At 35.8% G+C, this 21,844-nt stretch overlaps 1 protein-coding gene across 2 annotated transcripts in view; it reads left to right on the top strand.

Moving 5' to 3' along the window:
- CSMD1 (CUB and Sushi multiple domains 1) overlaps positions 1 to 21,844 on the top strand; it is a 1,084,328-nt gene that overhangs the window by 988,528 nt on the left and 73,956 nt on the right. For both annotated transcript variants that reach the window (XM_065056058.1, XM_065056057.1), the window contains exons 48-49: positions 1,981 to 2,127; positions 13,739 to 13,927. In XM_065056058.1, the coding sequence (XP_064912130.1) occupies positions 1,981 to 2,127; positions 13,739 to 13,927 (336 nt within the window). The remainder of the gene's footprint in view (positions 1 to 1,980; positions 2,128 to 13,738; positions 13,928 to 21,844) is intronic.

The raw sequence follows: 21,844 nt of genomic DNA, 5'->3' as shown, positions 1-21,844 counted from the left end.
TCAGTCAGACCCTTAGGAAATCCCATCTGTATTCTAAACAAGAGTAGCTATAAAGGTACCATGAATATAAAGGATTTTGAACTTTAAAACACTGTATGCAGACTACTTATAATTATAATACCAGTAATTTAATACAGCAAATATTCTTTAATATCCCCCCCTCCCACTCCGAAATAAACCAGAAAAATTCTTTCATTGAAATTAGATGGATATGTCAACTTTTACCTAGTATTCATGAAAGCATCCTATGACAGGTCAGCACGCCAGAAGTTTTGTATGTATTTCCTTATATAGACAAACTCTAAAATAATAAAAATCAAACTCAATAACATCTAAATCATACTGCTGACTTTCCTGAACATCAGCTGAAGAGCTGCCTGCTAGGTAAGGTATGGAAACTGAAACTCCAGGAAAAATGAAGCAAAGTAACAGATGTTAAAACATTCCTCTGATAGCTTGATGGCTAAAATATGCAGTGTGGTATGTGGTGCTGTGAACTAGTTTCATGATCACTAATAGGGAAAGATTCTCACCTTTTTGAATGCACTGGATCTTTATTTATAATTGTACTCATTTAGTCCCTCTATTTGAGAATGAAAGAAAACATATGTTCTAAATTGCAACAAAACAAACAAAAAAAAAAGTGTATTAAACAGGTTTTACAAAAGCCATGGTGAAGCATGGAGAAATGAATTGTCATGTTTTAAATAATTTTTTCAAGAATAAGAGCTGACTTCAGCATTCCTCACCATTTATCCTACACTGTAATCACCAAACACTAACTCCTTAGTATGAAAAACAATCTGCAAATCATTTTGATGAGGGCATTCTGGGTAAGCTGTACCTAAAGCTATGCTATTTGTTCTTATTTCATGTATGTATTCATTATTTAGTTTTTAATTAGTAATACTTATTTAGTTGTAGTGTTGTCATTATGGTGATTGAACTACAGTTCCTAAGGACTGCGAGGTTGTTTTAATCTTCATGGTTTGCTGTGGCTTTTATAACATCCTTTATGTACCTGCAATGTCCCAATCATAAATTATACTTATTTTTCATTGAACTGGATGGGGAATGGCTGACAAGAGTTGTGTTCAAAGTTTAGGTGTCCTTTGAATCAGTTTTATTTTTGTGTTTTCATGCAACATAAGAAGAGCTGCTCATGCTGCAGCTGCTCAAAGTCAGCAAAAATGAATGAAACAGCCTCTATTAGAAATAGCTGCTGTGGCCAAGACAATGTTGGTTGAATGTGGCTTTCCTAAAACGGAAAAATGTGGAGCAAAAAGGCATATGAAAGGGAGGAGTTCAGCTGGAAGAACATAACCTTCATATGGAGGAAGAAGATGCCATTTTGTGTTTCAGAAAGCTTTCAGTTAGCGATTGGTCTGATACATCAATTTATTTTTTTTTTTTCTCTTGCATCTTCGTTGTTTAGTTATGTAGTTAGCACCCAAATCATTATTTTTGCTTTCAGGGTTTTATTGGATTTTATTGTCATTTTATTTTTTTTCAGCATCCTATATTTACTATAAGTATATATTTTTTTACATTGAAATATACTGTAACAAACACTCTGTCTTTTAACAGAATTGAGTTCTAATGAAGTATGTATTGTAAAGTCATAGCACTTGTACATATATATTTTCCATAGTGAAACTGCGATGATCTTATATGTGGCCAGGCATTTTTTTAGATATGTTCACTACGTAATATGGTAGTATTTAAAACGACACTAGCTGCACAATGTCAAAGAATGCATAAGTTTTCTGCCACTCACTAGTTGGACAAAAGTTTAAATAAATATTGGAAATAAAAACCTAAAAATGGATAGTTTATATCAAGATCTGTTCACTATTTCATTGGCGACAATGTATCACATTATTTCCTAATCTTTCCTTTCACATTCACATTCACAGCTGAGTGATTACTTAAACTGGTAGTACTTTAATACTCCAACAGTTTCTTTATTAATCTCTGAAGGTTCTTCTGGGCAAAGCCCTCTACTGGTTGCTTTAAGTGGAAATCATACTGGACAACTGAACTTTACAAGCAGAATGAATCTGCTATATCTTCGCTGGTCAACTGATCATGCAACTAGCAAGAAAGGATTCAAGATCCGTTACTCAGGTAACTATTAATGATTTCCATCAAAATATACTTTGTGCTTACATATAGTTTGTGGCTATAAGACTGGTGTCACCAGCAAAATTTTGGGTTTTATAATCATGGGTTGGTCTACACAACAACAGGCCTGCTGGTGACAGGGTACACCTGTCCCAAAGACAGAAAAGGATCTTTGTGCAGGAGTTAGCAGGGTTCATTGGAAGAGCTTCAAGTCAGATTTGAAGGGGGAAGGAGCTAAAATTGGGCTAGCTAGAGATGAGCCTTAGGGACAGCATGCCAATATTTGAGGGACAGTGTGCTAGTGGGGTCCTTCAGTCTGTTCCACAGTGTGGCAAGTACACTGGAGAACATTGGAAATGTCTTCATGCTATTGCGAACAGCATGAGAAATAAGTGAGAAGAGCTAGAAGCTTCGACCTAGTCCCAGAGGTATGAGGCTCTTTAGAAGGGATAGGCAGGGCAGCTGAGACAGGGGGATGGTGCTGTATGCAAGGGAGGGGTTGAATTGTATGGTGGTTACAGTTGCTGACAACATGGTTAAGAGCCCCTGTGGAAGGACAAAGCAGAATGCAAATATAAAAGATCTTATTGTGGAAGTCTACTATCAGCCACCTAGCCAAGACAACACCGCTGATGAATTATTCTACAAGAAATTAAAGGTTATCTCTAGGTCATCTGCCTTTGTCTTCGTGGGTGATTTTAACTTCCCAGACAACAACAGGAAATATCATATGGTGGACACAAACAGGCCTAGGATCTTTCTGAAGCATGTTGAAGAAGCATGTTGAAGATAATAACTTCTTGGTGCAAGTACTAAGACAGCTGACTAGCAAAGGTACCCTCCTACATTTGTTACTTGTGTAACAGAGAGGGACTCAGGAGCAAAATGATGATTGGTGCTTGTCTTGGTCAAAGTGACCACAAAGGTTGTCAATAGGAGAAAAACTGGCAGCAAAACTTCAGCCCTGAATATGGGCAGAGTAGACTAGGGTCGCCTGGGAATATGGTGTTGGACGTATTGAGGTCTGTGAAGGCTAGTCACTTTTTAAGAGCCATCTCTTAAGAATGCAGGAGCAGGCAATTCTGAAGTGTCAGAAGTCAAGCAAGTAGAGCAGAACACACCAGCTTTTCAGAGCAGAGATCTTCTCCAAGAACTTAGGAAAAGGAAAGTGTACGGACATTAGAAGCAAAGACAGAAAACACGGGACAACTACAGAAATGCTGTTTGCCACTCTAGGGAGAAAATTTGTGTGGCCAAAGCTCAATTAGAGTTCAAGCTGGTCAGGACTGCGAAGGACAACCAAAAGGTATTTTAAAGTATATTAATATCAAAAGGAGAATCTGAGATAACATTGGTCAATTGCTTGATGAAGTTGATTGCCTCACAAATAGGGATGTAGGCAAGTCGGAGAAATGTAATGCCTTCCTTGCCTCTGTCTTCAACACTGATGATGGGCCATGGGACCTCAGGAGCCCTGTGTTGGACAGCCATGACTGGGTAGATGATAAACTCCCGGCTGCCCCTGAACTTGTTCAAGACTTGCTCCTCCAGCTGAATGTGCATGAATCTATAGGGCTTAACGGGATTCATCCCATGGTACTCAAAGAGTTGGGTGATGTCATCACAAGACTTGTCTCCATTATTTTTTAATGGTCTTGGGAGTCTGGAAAAGTCCCAGTTGACTGGAAGCTGGCAAATATTGTCCCAATTTTCAAGAAGGGCATGAAGAAAGACCCTGATAATTACAAGGTTCTCAGTCTCACTTCAGTGCCTGATAAAATCACAGAGAAGGTTGTTCTGGAAGTTATTGAAGAACATTTGAGAAACGATGCAGTCATTTGTCATAGAGAGCATGGGTTCATGAGGGAAAAGTCCTGCTTAACCAACTTAATTTAGTTTTATGACGAAGTCAACCATCTAGTTCATCAAGGGAAGCCAGTAGATGTGTTATTTTGTTTGTTTTTGGTTTGTTTTACTTTAGCAAGCTTTTGATACTGTCTCTTACAGTATCCTTCTTCATAAACTGTCTAGCACACAGTTAGACAAGTCCGTAATACAATGAGTGAGCAACTGGCTGATGGGACAGGCTCGAGAAGCTGCAGTAAATGGTGTTAGATCAGGCTGGTGGCCAGTCAGCAATGGGGTCCCCGAAGACTCAATTTTAGAAGCAGTGCTCCTTAATATTTTTATAAATTATCTGGATACAGGAATAGAATGTATATTAAGTTTGTCAATTATACCAAACTAGGAGGAGCTGTGGACTCTATTGAAGGGCAGAGAGGCCTTACAGAGAGATCTGGATAGGCTGGAGAGCTGGGCAATCATGAACTATAGGAAATTTAACAAGAGCAAGTGACAGATTCTCCAGTTGGGAGGAGGAAGTCCTGGTTATATGTACCAATTGGGTATGGCAGGCTGCAGAACAGCCCTGTGAAATAGATCTGGGGATTTGGGTTGATGGCAAGTTGAATACGAGTCAACACTGATCATGCACAGCATAGCTAGCCAGTTGAGGGAGGTGCTTGTTGCACTCTACACTGTTCCAGTGCAGCCCAACCTCAAACACTGCGTACGGTTTTGGGTGCCTCAATATAAGAAGCATATCAAACTATAAGAGTGTATCCAGAGGAAGGTGACCAAGATGGTGAAAAGGTCTGGAGGACAAGACTGAGTTCACTTGACTTGTTCAGCATGGAGAAGAGTAGGCTGAGGAGTAACCTCATTGCATTCTGCAGCTTCCTCAAGTGAGGCAGCAGAGGTGGACGTGCTGATCTCTTCTCTTTTACCAGTGACAGGATGTGTCAGGGGAAGTTCAGACTGGACATTAGGAAAAGGTTCTTTGCTAAGAGTGTTGTCCTGAAAGCAGGGTTCTTTACTCAGTGTACAAGCAGAAAAATATACACAGAGCATAAAAATATTGTTTCATTATACAGTTGCATGATGTTGGGTGATAGGTGATAAAATCACAAAGCTAGCACATATTCTTCACAGTCTTTACATAATTTATACTTTTGATTTTTTTTAGTACACATTTCCATGCCTTTTTCAGGATCAGTTAGTGATCTACAGATGGCTACAGAATAATTTTCTTGTACTATGCATGCTCATGGGTTAGGGTGTTCTCTTGGAGGGGGTTTTCACACCTGTAGGCATTATTTTTAGTTTTTTAATGAGCTTATAATGAGCAAAGTTCATCTAAAGGACACTATATCTGACAGTATTAAGATATATGTTAAACAAACTCAACACAGTTTCGAGGATGTTCAAACTGCCATAACAGCAGCTCCCAATAAGGGGACCCTCAAATCACTCTTTGTTTAAAGAGTAGACTGACCCAGTACTTGTCCACTGCTTGCATATACTTAGGTTAGTATTTGCTGACAGGATTCATTCTTTTAGTTGGTAAATACTACAAGGGGGTGGTTGGTTACTGGAACAGGCTCCTGAGGAAGTGGTCACAGCACCAAGCCTGTCAGAGTTCAAGTAGTGTCTGGAGGATGCTCTTAGTCATATGCTTTAGTTTTAGTTAGTCCTGTGAGAAGAGCACTGGACTTGATCCTTATGGGTCCTTTCCAACTTGAGATATTCTATGATTCTATGTACTATTACACATCAAATTGAGACTTGTAATAGAATATCTGTTTCTCTGAAAACAATAATTTATTATAACAAACATTTTGGGGATGTGTAATCATTCTATTGCAAGTTCAAGGTAAACACAGGACTCAGACTCTCTTTTTTTTCCCAGTTTGCCAAAGATCTCCAAATTAGTTCTTCTCCAATTAATACTTCTCTCTGCAACCTCTCCTCTTGTCTTACCACACCTGGAGCAAGGACTTTGAAGACAGTGGGAGGGATAGCTTCTATATTTACACAGAAGTAGTTGAGAGCAATAATTTTTCATCCTTAAATATTGTGTGGTACTCCAACTGTCATTCAGTACACAATTACTAGGTTTACAATTTCCTTGAGTTGCAGTTCACAGCTCTTATTACTACACTTTTCTTCATGTTCAAATCAATGAAAAAACAGGGGTGAAAAAATCCCTCACTTCTTCATCAGGCTACACATGAATCTGGTGTTGTGGTGATATGAAACAGTCTATCAAAAAGGTGCTAAAAATTATGTCCCTTATTAAGAAAAAAAATGATTACCAGTTTGACTCTTACTCGATTTGCAGCCTATTTATGATGTTTTCACATGTACATCTTCAGACACATTGCTCCTAAAAGACTTGACTTAGGGACCACTTACGTGACGTAAATAGTGAGAGAGACAGGTGATAATTACAGTCTGTTGTTAACACTTGCTTTTTCTCTGTTTGGTCTTGATAAGCAATGTAAAGGCTGTGTGTGTTAATTTTGGTGGCTAGTAATTGTCAATATAAATTAAGCAGAGAAAGGAATACTGACAATGTTATAGAAGAGCATTTTCTCAGGCACCATATATCTCCCATTTAGTCATGCTTAATGACAATTAGGGAGATAATTTCCACAGAGCTCACTCCTTTCCTGTACCATCCATGCACCGTCTCACCTCTGGAAAGTTTCTCTTCTTACTGAAACAGAAGATCAGGGCTCAGAGCATAATAATGGTCACTGTTTTGGAGGCTTAAGACTGAAGAGCAGAACTACAAGCAGTCAGGAAAATAAAAAAAAAAAAGAAAAAGGAAACACAAACCAAACAAACTTCACACAAACAACAACCAAACAAACCAACAGTAAAAGCATTATCTTCACCTTGCAAGCAGTCTTTAAGGTATTACTGCAGACAAAAATAGATAAATTGAGCATGTGGCAGAAGGAACAAAGAGAATCTGTGTGTGTGTGGCAGTGAGGGGAGTGGGCCCTTCTGTCATGATTCTCAAGTGAGGATGTAATTTTAGGGTTAAAAGAAGAGAGTTCATGTCAAGGATTTATTTTGTAAGTATGAAATTATTAAGAAAAGTGATTTTTGAGGAATGAGAAATTACTTTACACCTTTGCATGTACACAAAACATTTTGTGCAGTAGTGAAGAAGCCGTCTGTCTAATCGCTAGCCTCAATGCACCAATTATTATGGCACTCGCCACAACTAATAATAAAACTGGGGAACTGGAGAGAGATATGTGATTCTTATGGCTATTATTTTAGGAACAAACAACTTGTTTGCTCTTTCTGCTTCACTAACAGCCAGTGCCTGCATTTTTCTCTAAAATTCTGTAAAATTTTACATGAGATTCAATGGAAATAATCAACATGAAAGAAGAGTAACAGTGAGCGGCAGCATAAACAATTGGATTTGAATCTTAATGAGGGAAAGCGGCATCATGAAAGTAGGAAAAATACAAGATCTCAAAAAGGGCTATTGATACCATGGCAGCTGTGACTGAGCCAGCAGGCTTCCTGATAATGAAGACCCTATTTAAATGAATAACAGCCCTCCTGCAACTCTCCTCTTCTCCAGCTATGCCTGTGCACAAAATTTTACAGAATATTGTTTCATCACCGGTAGATTTCATTTGTAGATACAAATTTTCTTCAGTTTGAAAAGTACTAGAAGCTTTCAGTGAAATGCTTAGTATTGCCTTTAGCATACAAGCTCACTTATGTAAGCTATTTGTCTGATGTTACTTTTATGTTTTCTTTCTCGTGGTTTAAGGCTTTTTGCTAAATTTATTAGAAAACAGCTGTAACATTACAGCAGAGGGGTATTCTTTTAAGGACTTTGAATATTACAGAGGTATTAGCATAATTTTAATCTAAATAATACATTTCCTAACTGCACTGACAGCTAGATATTAAATGATCTCTTCCTTTGGTGAGTATCTGTATAGTATAGTGAAACTAGGAGGGGATGCATCACTTAAGATTTCTTGCAATTCTATTGAAGTAATAATTTTTTTTTTCTTTGAAAAATACGTGGTATGGTAAAATCACTGGAATGGATGCCAAAAACATAAGGAAAAGGCATTGCATGCTGGTTTTTGGTGGTGGTGTGGTTTTTTTTGTTTGTTTGTTTGGTTGGTTTTTTTTAATGTGTGCTGGTTTTGTGGTGTTTGAACTTGACTTTCTGGTGCAGCTGGGTTCTACCAAAACTATGCAGTTTATTACAAATGGGGAAGATCTGTGACTGGAGAAAATGGAACCTGCTGAGCCCAGGCTCACTCTGTAAGAGATGAACCTTAAAATTTATTTGAAAAATATCTGCAGAACTTGTTTCTTTGCTTTGTTTTCCCTCAATAATTTATAACACTGTATGTATATTCCTATCAAAGCATGCTAGCATAAAAGTGTAAGAAAGAAGAGGTGCATGATTTTTTTTAAGTAGTGGTGGAAGGAAGGAAAGTTCACCACAGTACTTGGCACATCCACTGGAGACATGGTGGTTTGGAAACAAAGGGGTACTTATCTTGTTGTTTTGCAAGTTCACCTCGCATCTGTAACATTTATAGGTTTTTGCTTAACTTTTGGTTAATATAAGGCAAGTGGTTACTTGGCTAATTTGTAATAGGCTGCCAGTAGAACTGGATATATTTATATATATGTATTGAAAACAAAACCATAGATCTATATTTTACCTTTATTCTGCTATTCTCATCTGTCACTGAAAGAAGCTTAATTCTTCACAGTTCATTTAATCTTATTTTTAAGCTTTTGACCTGTGAAACAGTCGTTCCTATTTCCTTACTATTTCAAGTTAAAAGTTTGATTGATTGGTTTGATTTTGTCTTTACATTTTCCAGTAACTGGTTAGAGGTGACAAGGGAATTGTGTGAAGAAGTTAATCAGACTCTTTATAATAGTTTCTTCTGCGGTTTCTAAACTTTGAGGTGGTGATTTGCTGTAGTAAATACAGCAGGAAAGCCACAAAATGGAGGCTTATACTGTACTTTCAAATGAGAAATATAAACAGGATAATTTATAAATGTTGAAGCAGCAATAAGAACATCTGCACTATAAATAGCAGGTTATTTACTCAGATATTTGAAGAGGCAGACAATCACAGCTATATTACTAAAGAGAAAAGAGACCTTTGCAATTTACCTTGCAGTTTCTGTGCTGTTTACATATTATATTTATAGATATATTGCGAAAGAAGAATGGCAGCCCAAACCTTATTTGTTGCTTGGCTGAGTACTGTTCTTTTTGATTCTGTACATTTTAAAGTGAAAAATAACATACGGAATGGATGTTCCATTAATTCATGAACTGTTTTAGTAATCAGAAAAGGTATGTTTAGTTTAGTTTTCTTGTGTGACCTTACCTAATCACTTAAGCCAGTGTTTGACTTCTTATCTATAAAGTGAGAATGTCTAAATTGAGAATGGCAGTAAACCTCTGCCTCACTGGATATTTCAAGAACAGCAGCACAAATGACATGAGGTTCCCTGGTAATATGGTGGTGACAACAAATAAATATCCAAAAGGGAATATTAGAAGGGAGCAGTGGACTAAGCTGTGACTTTATATTTCAACAAAAAATCTAGCATATAAACTAAACAAAGGAAACATGGAATTTGAACAAAGGCTTTTTATTTATTTATAATTTGAAATATAGGACAGTGTTTCAGTTAATAGCTATAAATATTTTTTTCATATAAGTTTTTGGACTATTGATCAAAGATACTGCTGGGAAATAAAGTCATTTGCTAAAATAAATTCTTAGAGAAAACAGCATATTATTCACTCTAAGACTGAGATTTAAAAAAATCTTCTGGGGGGTCTGGACACACAGTTTCAAAGAATTGTAATTTTGAAATACAAATCATTTAATTGAGCTTCCCTTAAACAGAGTGCCTCAAACAGATTTTGAAAGTCTCAGCATAAATGTTTAGATGTTCCAGCTCTGAAGAAAATATGCTTAGTGAAAGGAAGAATATGGTCCTGGAAATGCAGAATCAGTGTTTATTTGTCCTGCTGTCCACATATCAGTTGACTAGTGATGTTATTACCCTGTTGGTCTTCAGATGCAAGTGACAAACGGACATTGTGATTATAAGTGAAATGAAAATGGTCAGTATGTTGCCTTGCAAAAAAAACAATGATGCTCAGGAAGCCTTGAAAGAATGTGGATGGAAAAATAAATTAAATCTCTAAATGTAAGGCTACTTCAGGTCACTGGAATGGTTTTATAGAAGTTTATCACATTTTGTGGTAAAACATTGTAATTTCTGGATGGGGCACTCCTGTGTCATTGCACTTTTAACAGCAAAGACTCCTGAAGTTCCAGGACAGATTGCACCTCAGAAACGGGCTGGGAGAAAATCAGCATTTTATCCAGTGGTCCTTGATACAAGGCTGCAATATTTCATGAGCACTCTGTAGAGATTCATGCTCAAACTCAGAATTTTCACTCAGCTGACAGTGGCTGTAGTTTTCAGTCTGACATACTTCAAGCCTTCGCTTACTCTCCAGATCTTCAGACATTTTTTATTTATCGCCTTGTGTGTGATTCTTCTGTTAATATGTCTGTTCCTGATCCTAGGAGATATGTATGTTTCATCCTGAACTATGGAGGTCAGTTTAAAGAACAGATTAAAAATTACTAAGCTGTAGATTAAGAAAGTAATTGTATGGAGTCTTAGAAATATTCCTTCCTTGTCTCAACAAGTGGTAGAGTCTTCAAGAAGATTTTTCAGAGTTGTAAAATATAAATCAATCTTCAGAATTTAAAATAATTTGCTTCAAATGCTCTCCTTTTTGTGCTATATATAGCTTAGACATAATAAATTGAGTATCAGCTTTTTCTATTCATATTGTGCTGCCTTTGCAGTTTGCTACAAACACAGTTTGGTGTTTGTGTGCTGGAGGATATATCACAGCTGGAGTCTTTCAAGAGACAGTGTGATATTGATGATCGCTTCCTCACTCCAGGATTCACTTAGGGTCATTTTTGTTTGCTAACACATTTTTATACTATGCTGTTGGTCAAGTTCAAGTTACATGTTACATATATAGTCCATTTTACGTGTGTTTCTTTGCTCTTTTACTGAAGCCTGAAAAAGCACTTTTTTTAACTGACCACTGGTGACTTGTGTATAGCTTTAGATGACACATAGATTGTCACCTTCTTATTGTACCATACTCATACTCCTCCACTCTATATCCTATGTCCCCAACTCTCAAGGCCTCTGCTATTTTACCAGACCTGTATTTGTCTACAAGTCACTGTGCTAGGGTCCCAAATATCTTATTCTAAACAGAATAATTACTTGTTACAAATATCTATATAGAGAGCTATTACTGTACCATAAAAACAATAAAAAATTACAAAAGTAAGTCAAATTAGGCATACCACCTGATCAGAAATAAAAAATAAAAAAAAAAATAAACAAAGTAAAACCAAATTTGCAGGCAGGTCAAAAAAAAGTTGAGACAACACAAGCCTGAAAAACCTTGATCTTGAGGGTCTGCAAACTCAGTACAAAATCTGTGACCTGTTACTAGCAAAGGCAATACTATATTACTGGGCTACGGGGTTACTCATAATATAGCGAATGTTTTCTGTTTAGAATTGCAGTACTGAGGAGATCAATTTGGAATTTTGTGTGAATGGTATATTACATTTAGGACCCACCTGTTATTCTTAAGGTCTCCTAGGATATTTATGAGATTACTTCAGTGGTCTTAACCACTGGTCTTTTGGTCTTAACCATCTTGTGTTGCAATAACAATACCACTCTTTCTTCAATAGGTTGAAAAGAAAATTAAAACCATGTTTATTGTGCTTTTTTAAGGTCAAAACCTCTTTCAAATGTGAAGAGTATTTCAGTAATTTAATTCATTTAGTTTGGCATGTAACTGAATGCCAGTGTGCTTATAAGGGATATAGAAAGTGACCCCAAACAATTGTTTTATGGGACAATCCTAGATTATTGATTGTCATCCCCTTTTTTTAAATTTTTTTAATTTAGCTTATTCAAATAATCCCCCAAGTGAAAGAATGTAACAAATAAGGCACTACAACAAGAAATAATATTGCTTAATTGAGAACTATAATTCTTTAATGTAATGTCAATAGATGCGTACATTTTTCAGCGTATTTAATGTATACCTTTGTTTTACTGCTTCTGTTGGGTGAAATTTCTTAGAAACATTGACTTTGATACACTGCATCTAAAGGCACACATTTACATGAAGCATCTCAGGAGTCTAATCAATTCTTTGATGTCTCCACAGGCAGTGGATAGAAGCATCCATCTTTAGGTGATAATTGATGTCATAGGTACATCTTAAGGTGATGAAATATACATACAAAAAAAAAAAAATAGAGAAATAGATATTGAAAGCTGAAAGAAGGAAATCAGAGATGTGTGAAAGAAACAAATAATATGCAAAATATTTGTAGATGTAAAACAAATTCTGTAATTACGCAGCTGTGAAATGCAATCACAACTTCTACGGGATAACAGTCAATAGAAAATAATACGAACATCATAGCATTTCAACATGATGTAGAGAGTTAGTATTGTAGCAGCAGTACCAGTCTCACAGTCTTTACTACTGACATTTATTTATCAGTGGAATTCAGCCCTGTCTTCCCTGTGAAGAATATTCATACGCTTATTTCAGTGGTGGATGTTCAGCCAGGTTTATTTTCTGCAGGCTGTGGTCCTACTATGTTTTTATCTGAAAATACATTAATCTCTGTAAGCTGGACATGGTGCACTTCCGCAAATATGTAGTGACTTGTACATTAATATGGAGTCAAGGTAACTTTTTCGCATTGCTTTTATCCAGTGATAAGTGATTGCATGGAGCAAAGAGACTTGTGTGAGGCTCCACATATATGTCAAAATATCCGGTAGTTTTGCTTGACCTGGATCCAGTCTGGCTAATCATATTCCATCCTTATAGACAGGTATTGCAACCTTGCTTTACAAAAATATGGTCTTTGTTACTCATTTGTTGACACAATTATAAATTTTGTACTTTTTTTAGTTCCTCAGCATGTGTCTAAATATGTCATCTATATATCACAAGTTCTTGAGGAGCGTACTGGTCAGGAAAACCTGTCTGGGAACAGTATTCATAGTAGTAGTGATTAAGATTTAGCAAGGTTTACTTTAATTTCAAAACTTACATTAAAAAAAGTGCATTTTGTATTACTTCAGATGCACTGTAAATTCAACATTTAAGAAGCTACACTCACCTAAGTTACATCCTTTTGCTAAAAAATTAATACAATAATAATGTAATATCTTTGGGGGAATATGTACATAAAATTACATTAATTGTAATGTGAAAAATGCACCTGATGTATAAATCTATTGTACTTTGGCATGCAAATTGTTAACATATTAGGCAAAATGTTTACATTTTTTACCTAGTTGTCTATTTGCACTGGATTTTTTTAATAAAACTGTTCATAGTGAATTTTGTATATTGTGTAGCTCAAGGAAAAGTTTTATATTTATAAATTTGTCAGATTTGAAGTAGACTGTTTACTAAGAGTGAGCTTGTCAAGCAGTCTATATGTTTCCTGATTGCAGCTTCCTTATGTACACCAGCATAAGCTGGTTTGTGTATATAAGCTATGATTTTTAACTTCATGATAGTTCTGCATGAGAAATCTGAGGCATTGCTGTTTTCAATAATGTCCTTTTTGTTTGTTTGTTTGTTTTAAATTTAGCTCCCTATTGCAGCTTGAACCCTACCTTGAGGAATGGTGGAATTGTAAATAAAACAGGTGGTCCTGTTGGAAGTAAAGTTCGCTATTACTGCAAACCTGGGTATAGAATGATTGGTCACAATAATGCAACATGTAGACGTCACCAAAATGGCATGTATCAATGGGATTCTCCTGTGCCTGTCTGCCAGGGTAAGATATTGCTTTGGGTATGGTTCTGTGATTACATTGCAAATAATATTTTACAAAACAAAAATCCAGCATTGTCAATACTGCTGTATGCCAAGACACACATTGACACAATGAATTTACCCAAATATATACTGACTTGTGTACTTACTGTGTGCAGATATGAAGCATTAAGAAGTAAGGTTAATGCAGTCAAATGCGGACTAAATTAAAAAAATTGTTTTGGTCCTTTTTTGTTTAGTAAAATATATATCTCTAAACAGTCCAGAGCTTGTAGTACTGTATTAAAGAACATTTTATAAAAATTCAGTAGTAACTCTGAAACAAAATTTGATTGTTTCAGAAAATCACTTTATAAACAATAATTTAAAGACATAATTTGTAACTTCTGCATTTTTGTTCATCCTGGAGTAACCCAGGATCTACTTTAGCTTGTTACAGGTATCTGTTAAGAATAGTTACTATTTGCCAAATGTTCATAATTTTTGAAAAGCCACACACAAACTACAGAGAAGTAACAAAGTAGTACAAAGCAGTTAAACATGGTTGGTTTTAGTTGAAAATGCTTTTTCACACATTATTCAGTAAACAGTGGAGATTAAGGTATTTTATATTGGATAATATCAGGAATGTGGGGAAGAGAAGAAAGACTGCAAATTCTATTCATATCATATATGGCCTATTCTAACATGTTTTCGTGTCTGCCTCTAGTCTGCTTTGTTTATGGGAAGAAATGGCAGTAACATTCATATCTAAGACTTGTTGGAAATTTTTTTATTAAAACCTGTGTTTCATTGTTCCTGACATTGAAAGACAGTAGCAGCAGTGCTTCATGTCTTCTTCAAGACAAATACTTTGTTTAAGGTTCCATCAATGATGATTCAGATATTTCTGAAAACAAAATAAAATCTAAGTACTATTTTGTACCTAAAAAAAAAAAAAAAAAAAAAAAAAGGAAAAAAGAAAAAAATCAACTGAAATTTGGCATGATGCATACTCTTCTGTTGAGGGTATATTATTTCACAGAAAAGTACAAAGCTGCAGAAATTTAGCTGCATTTGAAGAACCTGAAGAACTACTGTTCACATCTTTTATACAGTGTGATTAGGTAGCTAAATATTTCTTTAGGATGAGCATTTTCATGCCCAGGTGGGTCATGTGGCCACATCCCTAGCAGTCCAGGGAGCAGCTCAGTCTGCCAGTGTACCACAAACAGGATCTGTGTATCTGTGCTTCCACACTCCAAGATGTCATAACGTGTTATGGCATGTGGTGCTGTTCGACCTTCCTGAAGGTCACCAAATCATGGGAGAATCTGTGTGTGGGCTGGGCATGGGGTATGTTTAGGGACAAGCGCTGCTTTTGGGCTTACTTGAAATGCATTGTAGGTGTGATAGCTGGTGCTGGTGTAGGAACTGAAAGCTCAGAGACATTTTGCACTAAAGAACCTGGAATCATGACTAGGCCTACAGTTTGGCCAGAAGATCAGGCAAGTGGATGATGCAATTTTGTTCAAGATTAAGACTAAATTTTAGCATCTGTATTTGAGCTATAATTTTGATTATTTTGCTTAAACATACAAGTCTAGTATAATTTGAAATGCTCTGAGGTATTTTACCTGTCCTCCATCAACCAGTCCAGAAAGGCAGAAGTGCCTATGTTTTATTTGCTAGACTTGTCAGGTGTTTTGGAGGTCCATGTACGCTCTAGTCAATGGGAGAAGAAGTCAAACCCTATCTGCCTAAACTCTGTTGAATCTAGTCAATACAGTAAAATTTTGGGAGCTGTTCTGCTGTCTGGTTAGTAGTTGCCTTTTTTTAAAAAGCACTGAAATTTTGGCATCTTGCTCCAGAGCTCAGGTACCTCTGAGTGTGTGAGGACAGAGACAATATTCTGTGTGTGCTTGTTACACTGGAGGAGTTGGGACCATAAACTTTAGATGCCGCTACATCATACTTTTCTCCAGAATTTCAGACATCATGATTCCTCAGCTGTCAGGAATTATATGAAAATTTACCCCATATCTTCCTACTGCTTATCCATCCAGATGACAGTGATCTTCTATTACTACCAGTGTTAATCAAACACTGTGTCTTGAAAATATGATGTTCCAGCACTATGAAATTCTTAAAAAAATAGTGTGATTTTTTTTCCTAAGTTTCTCCCCTTTTTTTGAATACTTTAATTTTAAGTAGTTTTCTTTTACATTTCTAGTTTTTGCATTTTATGTTCACATTTTAGTACCAATGGCAAGAAAAGACTTGCCAATCTGGCATTCCAGCTTTGAAAAGTATATTGAAGTGTAATGAGGTGTGTGAAGAGATCTGAATAACAAGGAGAACAGTTCTTTGAACAATTTAAGAAAAATGTCCCCAATTTTAATGGCAGAAAGGAATAATTCACAGAAAGTGGGAGGAAAAATGTGCAGATATGTTCAGGACTTGACATGAGTTCCCAGGACCTGATTGTGCATAATGAGAAGAGTCCCAGGAGGTAATAAATTCTGAACAAAAATTAAGCAGTCTCAGGAAAGTCATAAAATGCTTCAGACTCTGTCTATACTTGTTATTTTATCACTATGTGTAAGAATTAGCTGTGAAGTTTTAACAATGCAGAATGTTCACAAATACATTTTTTTCTTTACTTTTAAGCCTTATTTATAGTTTTAGATACACATGTAGCTATGGGTATCTAGATTTCTGTTAGCAGTAGGGAAACAATATTTGGGAGCTAGAGAGTGAGTTTAATCTTTATCAGAAATTTGTAATTAATGTAGGATTCCTGAATTTTAATTTGTGACTTTCACAACTGGCACAATTATTCCAACTTGTATGTCTGGATGAAGCATATAGTTTTCAATAAGCTGTGAAAAAGAAAGTATGTTTCCAAATTCATTAAGCATCTCCTATCAAAATACATGCATTCTCTTTGAAAATTAATTACAATTACACATTCGGTCCAGCTCTTAGGTTTCTTTGCAGGATGACTCCAAATTGATTAAGTCTGAAACTTCTGTAAAACCAGTCCTTCAAGGTTACATGTGTAATTAATAACTGTGTCAGAATTAATGTTTGAAATAAAATTTGATTGTATTATCAAGTTCTTTTTTCATATTTAATATAACAATATCATTGTTAATATGAACACAACTCTAATATGGGTTAATCTGATAGGGTCAGAAGATATTTTTCAATTCCAGTCTTATCAAGTGTAGATGCATATAATATTGTCCTGGATGATATATAAAGAACTTCACTCCTTTCTAAGAAATTAGAACTTATTGTTATTGCTTTTATTTCATTTATGAAGGGAAAGAGAAACATGACTCATGCTACATTCAAAGTATTCATAAGTAGAGAAAATAACAATTCTTACACAATAGCAGTAGATAGCTGCTGAAAGAAAATAGTACAGGCTTTAGTAACGATCCTGGCAACCACATATGTTATTGTAGCCGTTGCTTAGCTCGTGTGCAGATCACTGTGCTGGAGGAGAGGAGGAAAAGAAGTCTGAGGCTCAGGGATTAATAGCTGTTAGAGAAAATAAGAGAAAGCTGAGCAAATAGAGCAGTTAGAATAAAAAACTGAAGACAACTTGTCACGGTCATTATAGATCAGGAATGCTGGGTTGCAGATATCTGGGGCTGAGACATGACAGCAGCAGGAGTATAACAGGATGGCTGTGTTCCTCTGACAGGCATGAGTCAGTATCTCTCTTTATCCCAACTGCTCTTCGTATACAGGACTCAGCCTTTGACTTTGTTCTTCCCAATTTTCTCCTACTCATTCTTAAAAGAGTTAAAACTAATTTTGAAGTCTTAAACACTTTACTGCTCTTCATCATTTGAGTTACTCCCTAGTAGGTTTAGAAAAGAAAACTAAAGGCACCTACTCTAAGGAAGAAGTTATCTTATCTGGATTGTGGGACTTGAAAATGCTTAAAACCTATGACAGCCTCATGAAAGAAATATAGCTGATGCCAGCATTTCTTGCTTAAAATCCTCATTCAAGGTGCTGTAACTATTGATTCTTCTGTGCTTGCTGAAGTAGAGGCAACCTCATTGCTGAGCCAGGAATCCTTGTACTTTTTGCTGTGCTGAGCGAAGGTTATTCCAGGACCATAACTGGGTTCCAGGTCTACCCTGGAGTAGAAGACTAAATTATTTTAGGGAACTGGCTTGAAAATATCCTTTTGCAGTTTGCCCAAGAGCCACGAATTTGGAACTACCAAACTACTTCTTCATAAAATCACCTGCTCTGTATGTTTGAGCATGGAATTAAACTCTGGCCTTTTACCTTTTTGATAAATGTTATATAAAAAATGTCCCTTTTAGCACACAGTCTTAAAATAAAAATGTGAAGTAGGTAGCATAGTTTAGGAGTTCCAAATCCCCAAAATCCCAATTTCCTCCTATAATGTATTCTAAACCTATGGTCATATTTCAAAATATAAAACAGTGGAAGAAGTATAGTACTTCAGACTAAAAAGTCAGAAGTTTGAGGGGAAACCTGGTAACAATCTTCTAATATACTAAAAGTATCTCCAAAGAGGAATGAAATAACTGTTTATGTCTTTTCTACACAGAGGAATTACAGAAAAGTTTATTTTAACAGCATCTTAAGTTAAAATTTCCTTTGTTCTTATTTTCTCAGAGGAGTTAGTGAAACAATAGAATAAATCGCCTTTGGAGAATGTGGAATATTCATCATTGGAGGTCTTTCAGGAAAAACCAGATGAACCTTGGTCAAGTATAGGGTTGGCTTGTGATCAAAGAATAGACAATATTACCATTAATAACTTTTTTTTTTCACACCTACAGCCCTAGACCTCACAGCCTGGTTTTCTGTTTCTCTTTTATTTCTGTATGTGTCCAAGTCAGAATTGGGATTCCTGTGGCGTGGCTCTCCCCAATGTTTTTAATTGGATATCGTAGATAAAAGCCACACAGCATGTTTTCTTTTGTTAGGAATCCCATTTTTAGGAAATTCTCTATTGCTGCCTTTAAGGCATTTAAAGGCGTTTCTCAGTTATATGTTCAAGGACAGAAACGTTGCTAAATGATAAATGCTTGTGCATTAAATTTGGGGATTTTACAGTATCTGACTGTAATGCAGTCTCCAGCTTATTTTCTGTGTGCAGTGAATTTGCATGCTTTAAATATGAATAATATATATGTATTTTAAAGGTCTATAAGTATATAGACCTTTAAAAGATTGTCATAAACTTTAAATTTACTTGTTTTGGTAAGAAATAAATTCCAGTAACACATGTGGAACATTAAAGAACAACTAACACTGCATCTCATTTTCTAGGTAATAAAAGGCTTTTCCCCTTGTGTTGATTACTTGTACTTTGGAAGAAGTATATTTTTCTGCTGTGCAACATAATAGAGTAAATTAAGGTTGAGTTATGTATTTTTCACACTCCAAATGCACATCTCCCAGCTGGAATGTGGCAGTCTCATCTAATCATTGACCTAAGAAACATGTTGACAATTCTTCGAGTCAGAAGATTTCCTAACGCCATTCTTTGTCATTGTACACTCATATGGGAAGCTGGGAGCTTCAAAATATTTGAATGTGGGACAGTAGTGACATTGTTTTCACCGTCCAAAGATGATATGTCATTTCAGTTAGTTTACTTCAAGTATCTTTACTGCAAACATCAACATACTTGCTATTTAGTGAAACTGGCTGTGCTAATATGTTTTCTTTTGACGCTACTGTTCTGAAACGATTAGCAGCCTCAATAATTTAGTAGCAGTAGGAATATTTCTTCCCAATCCCAATTTCTGGGGGAAAAGCGAACAACAGATAAACAGATTGACTGTAATAGGAACAGTGCCAGCAAGCAAAAATTGTTTTATATTAGTAACTAAAGCAGCAGTGAGAATAACCTCACAATGTAGCAGTACAAGGTTCAGCAGCAGCTGAGGAAAAAAGGGGGACAGTAGACGACTGAGATACAACACTAAGAATAAAAGTTGTCAAGTGTGACACGTAAACATAGATTTTTGAGGTTCTTTAGTACACTGGAGAGTGCATCAGCCTGACATAACTGATAGGCAAACCTGGGTGTGACCTGAGTGTTGTATATGTTTTATTCCTTTAACTCATATATCTTTTATTCTTTAAACTAACTCACACATAAGAGCTACTCAGTAAGTACGACAGGAAATGGAGAATGCATAGGCATTTTTATGATGTAGTAAAACAGTTTAACTTACTGTCAATTCAGCTTTCAAAGAAACATCTTGCAAGTGTAAAATTCTGCCTACATGACAGAGTATCAGAATTGGCTCTAGCTGTATGTAAAGGGTTACACTGGTTCTTAAGGGAGCAGGTAGAGCACTTAACAAGATGTACCTCTGCTGCCTATTTTGAGTACACCAGAACCCTGAAAAGCTATCACTCCTGCTGTGGTCACCTTGTGGGTAATGACTCCTAATACAAAGACCTGCTCCCAGAAGAAGTAGAACTTGTTTCTATCCTTCCACTTCTCTGTTTTTTCTAATACCATTAAGAGCAGCAAGCGTGGGTCTCCAGAACCCCTTCCTTATCACCACTCTCTCCCTTCTCTGTCCTACTACTGCTCCTTCCAGCAGCAGATGACTCAGCCCTTACCCACTGAGAGAGAAATACTTAGTTTTGAGAAGACGAGCAGTGCTGGTTAAGGCGCAATTGTGCCAAGAAGTTATTTTACAAAAGAAGCAGCTTGTTTTGGAACATTCCTGCAGTTCTATTAGCAATATGACAGTTTTCAGATGGAAGCAAACAAGTGAAATGGACTAACCATTCATCATTTTATAATGCTTACCTCTCCTCATTATAATAATATGGAAAGTACTGTGTTGTATTTAATTTAAATGCATCAAATGTGACAACTTGGGAATACTGAAAACAAATTTGAGAGTTGTGTTTACGGTACCATGATGATACATTGTGAAGTTAATGATTTATATTGAATTGGGTAAAAGATAATAAAAATTAGATTTTTTTTTTTAAGAAGATACTTATTTTCATTTCTAACAGATTTCAGACAAAGACTGACATTTCTTCTTTTGAAATATATTGACTTGATTAAAATAATAAAACTTCACTGAGTCAAGGGGAAAGGAACAAATACCTAAAGGACTTTTTAACTGTTAAAACTTTGAATTGCTTTTTACAACTAACTGTATATATGGACAAGATATTTTCATATGCAAAACTCCACTCTTGATTGGTAAATACTTAGAAATTAAAGTTTCAAAGGTGTGTTTTATTCAGTGTATTTGCTGAAGAGCAATAAACTGGATGCCAAACTCAAAGCAGGCAGAGATTCTGTAGACACATACATTGGTTTATATGAAATCTTTAAATAGATTCATTGTAATAATGTGAAAGATTTTCTTCTTCTAGTTACTATTTTGCAGAAAATAATATCCTTTCAGAGAAAATAATACTATGACTTTCCCTTCAGAAGTACCATGGGAAAATGTAAAATCTTTATCAGCATTACTGACTTGTTCAAGCACCTAGAGTTAATATATGTGCATAAATAATTATCTTAAAATAAAGCGCAACATTAGAAGAAATTTTTAAAAGGATACTGAAAAGTTGCATTACTTTTCATTATCAAAATCAAGGAAGCTGAGAAGTCAGATAGCAGAAGGCAATCCTGCCCTGAAGACTTTTCCTGAAATAGATATTTTTGTAATTATTCTCAGTCCTAACATTGTGTATGAGATATTGTTAAATGAACTGCACTGAGCTTTGGTAAGAATAAATAAATAAATAAGCAAAAAAGCCTAGATGTTACCCAAACTTCACCAAGTAGACAGCAGATCAAACTTTGTGTGCTTGAAAGAATAACTGTTTATCTGGAGAAAAATTCTGAAAAACCTATGAAAATAATTCAGTAAGTAATTTCCTCCATGAG

The sequence above is a fragment of the Columba livia genome, chromosome 3 (genome assembly GCF_036013475.1).
Source record: "Columba livia isolate bColLiv1 breed racing homer chromosome 3, bColLiv1.pat.W.v2, whole genome shotgun sequence".
Classification (NCBI taxonomy): domain Eukaryota; kingdom Metazoa; phylum Chordata; class Aves; order Columbiformes; family Columbidae; genus Columba; species Columba livia.
This window is presented reverse-complemented; position numbering and strand designations above follow the sequence as displayed.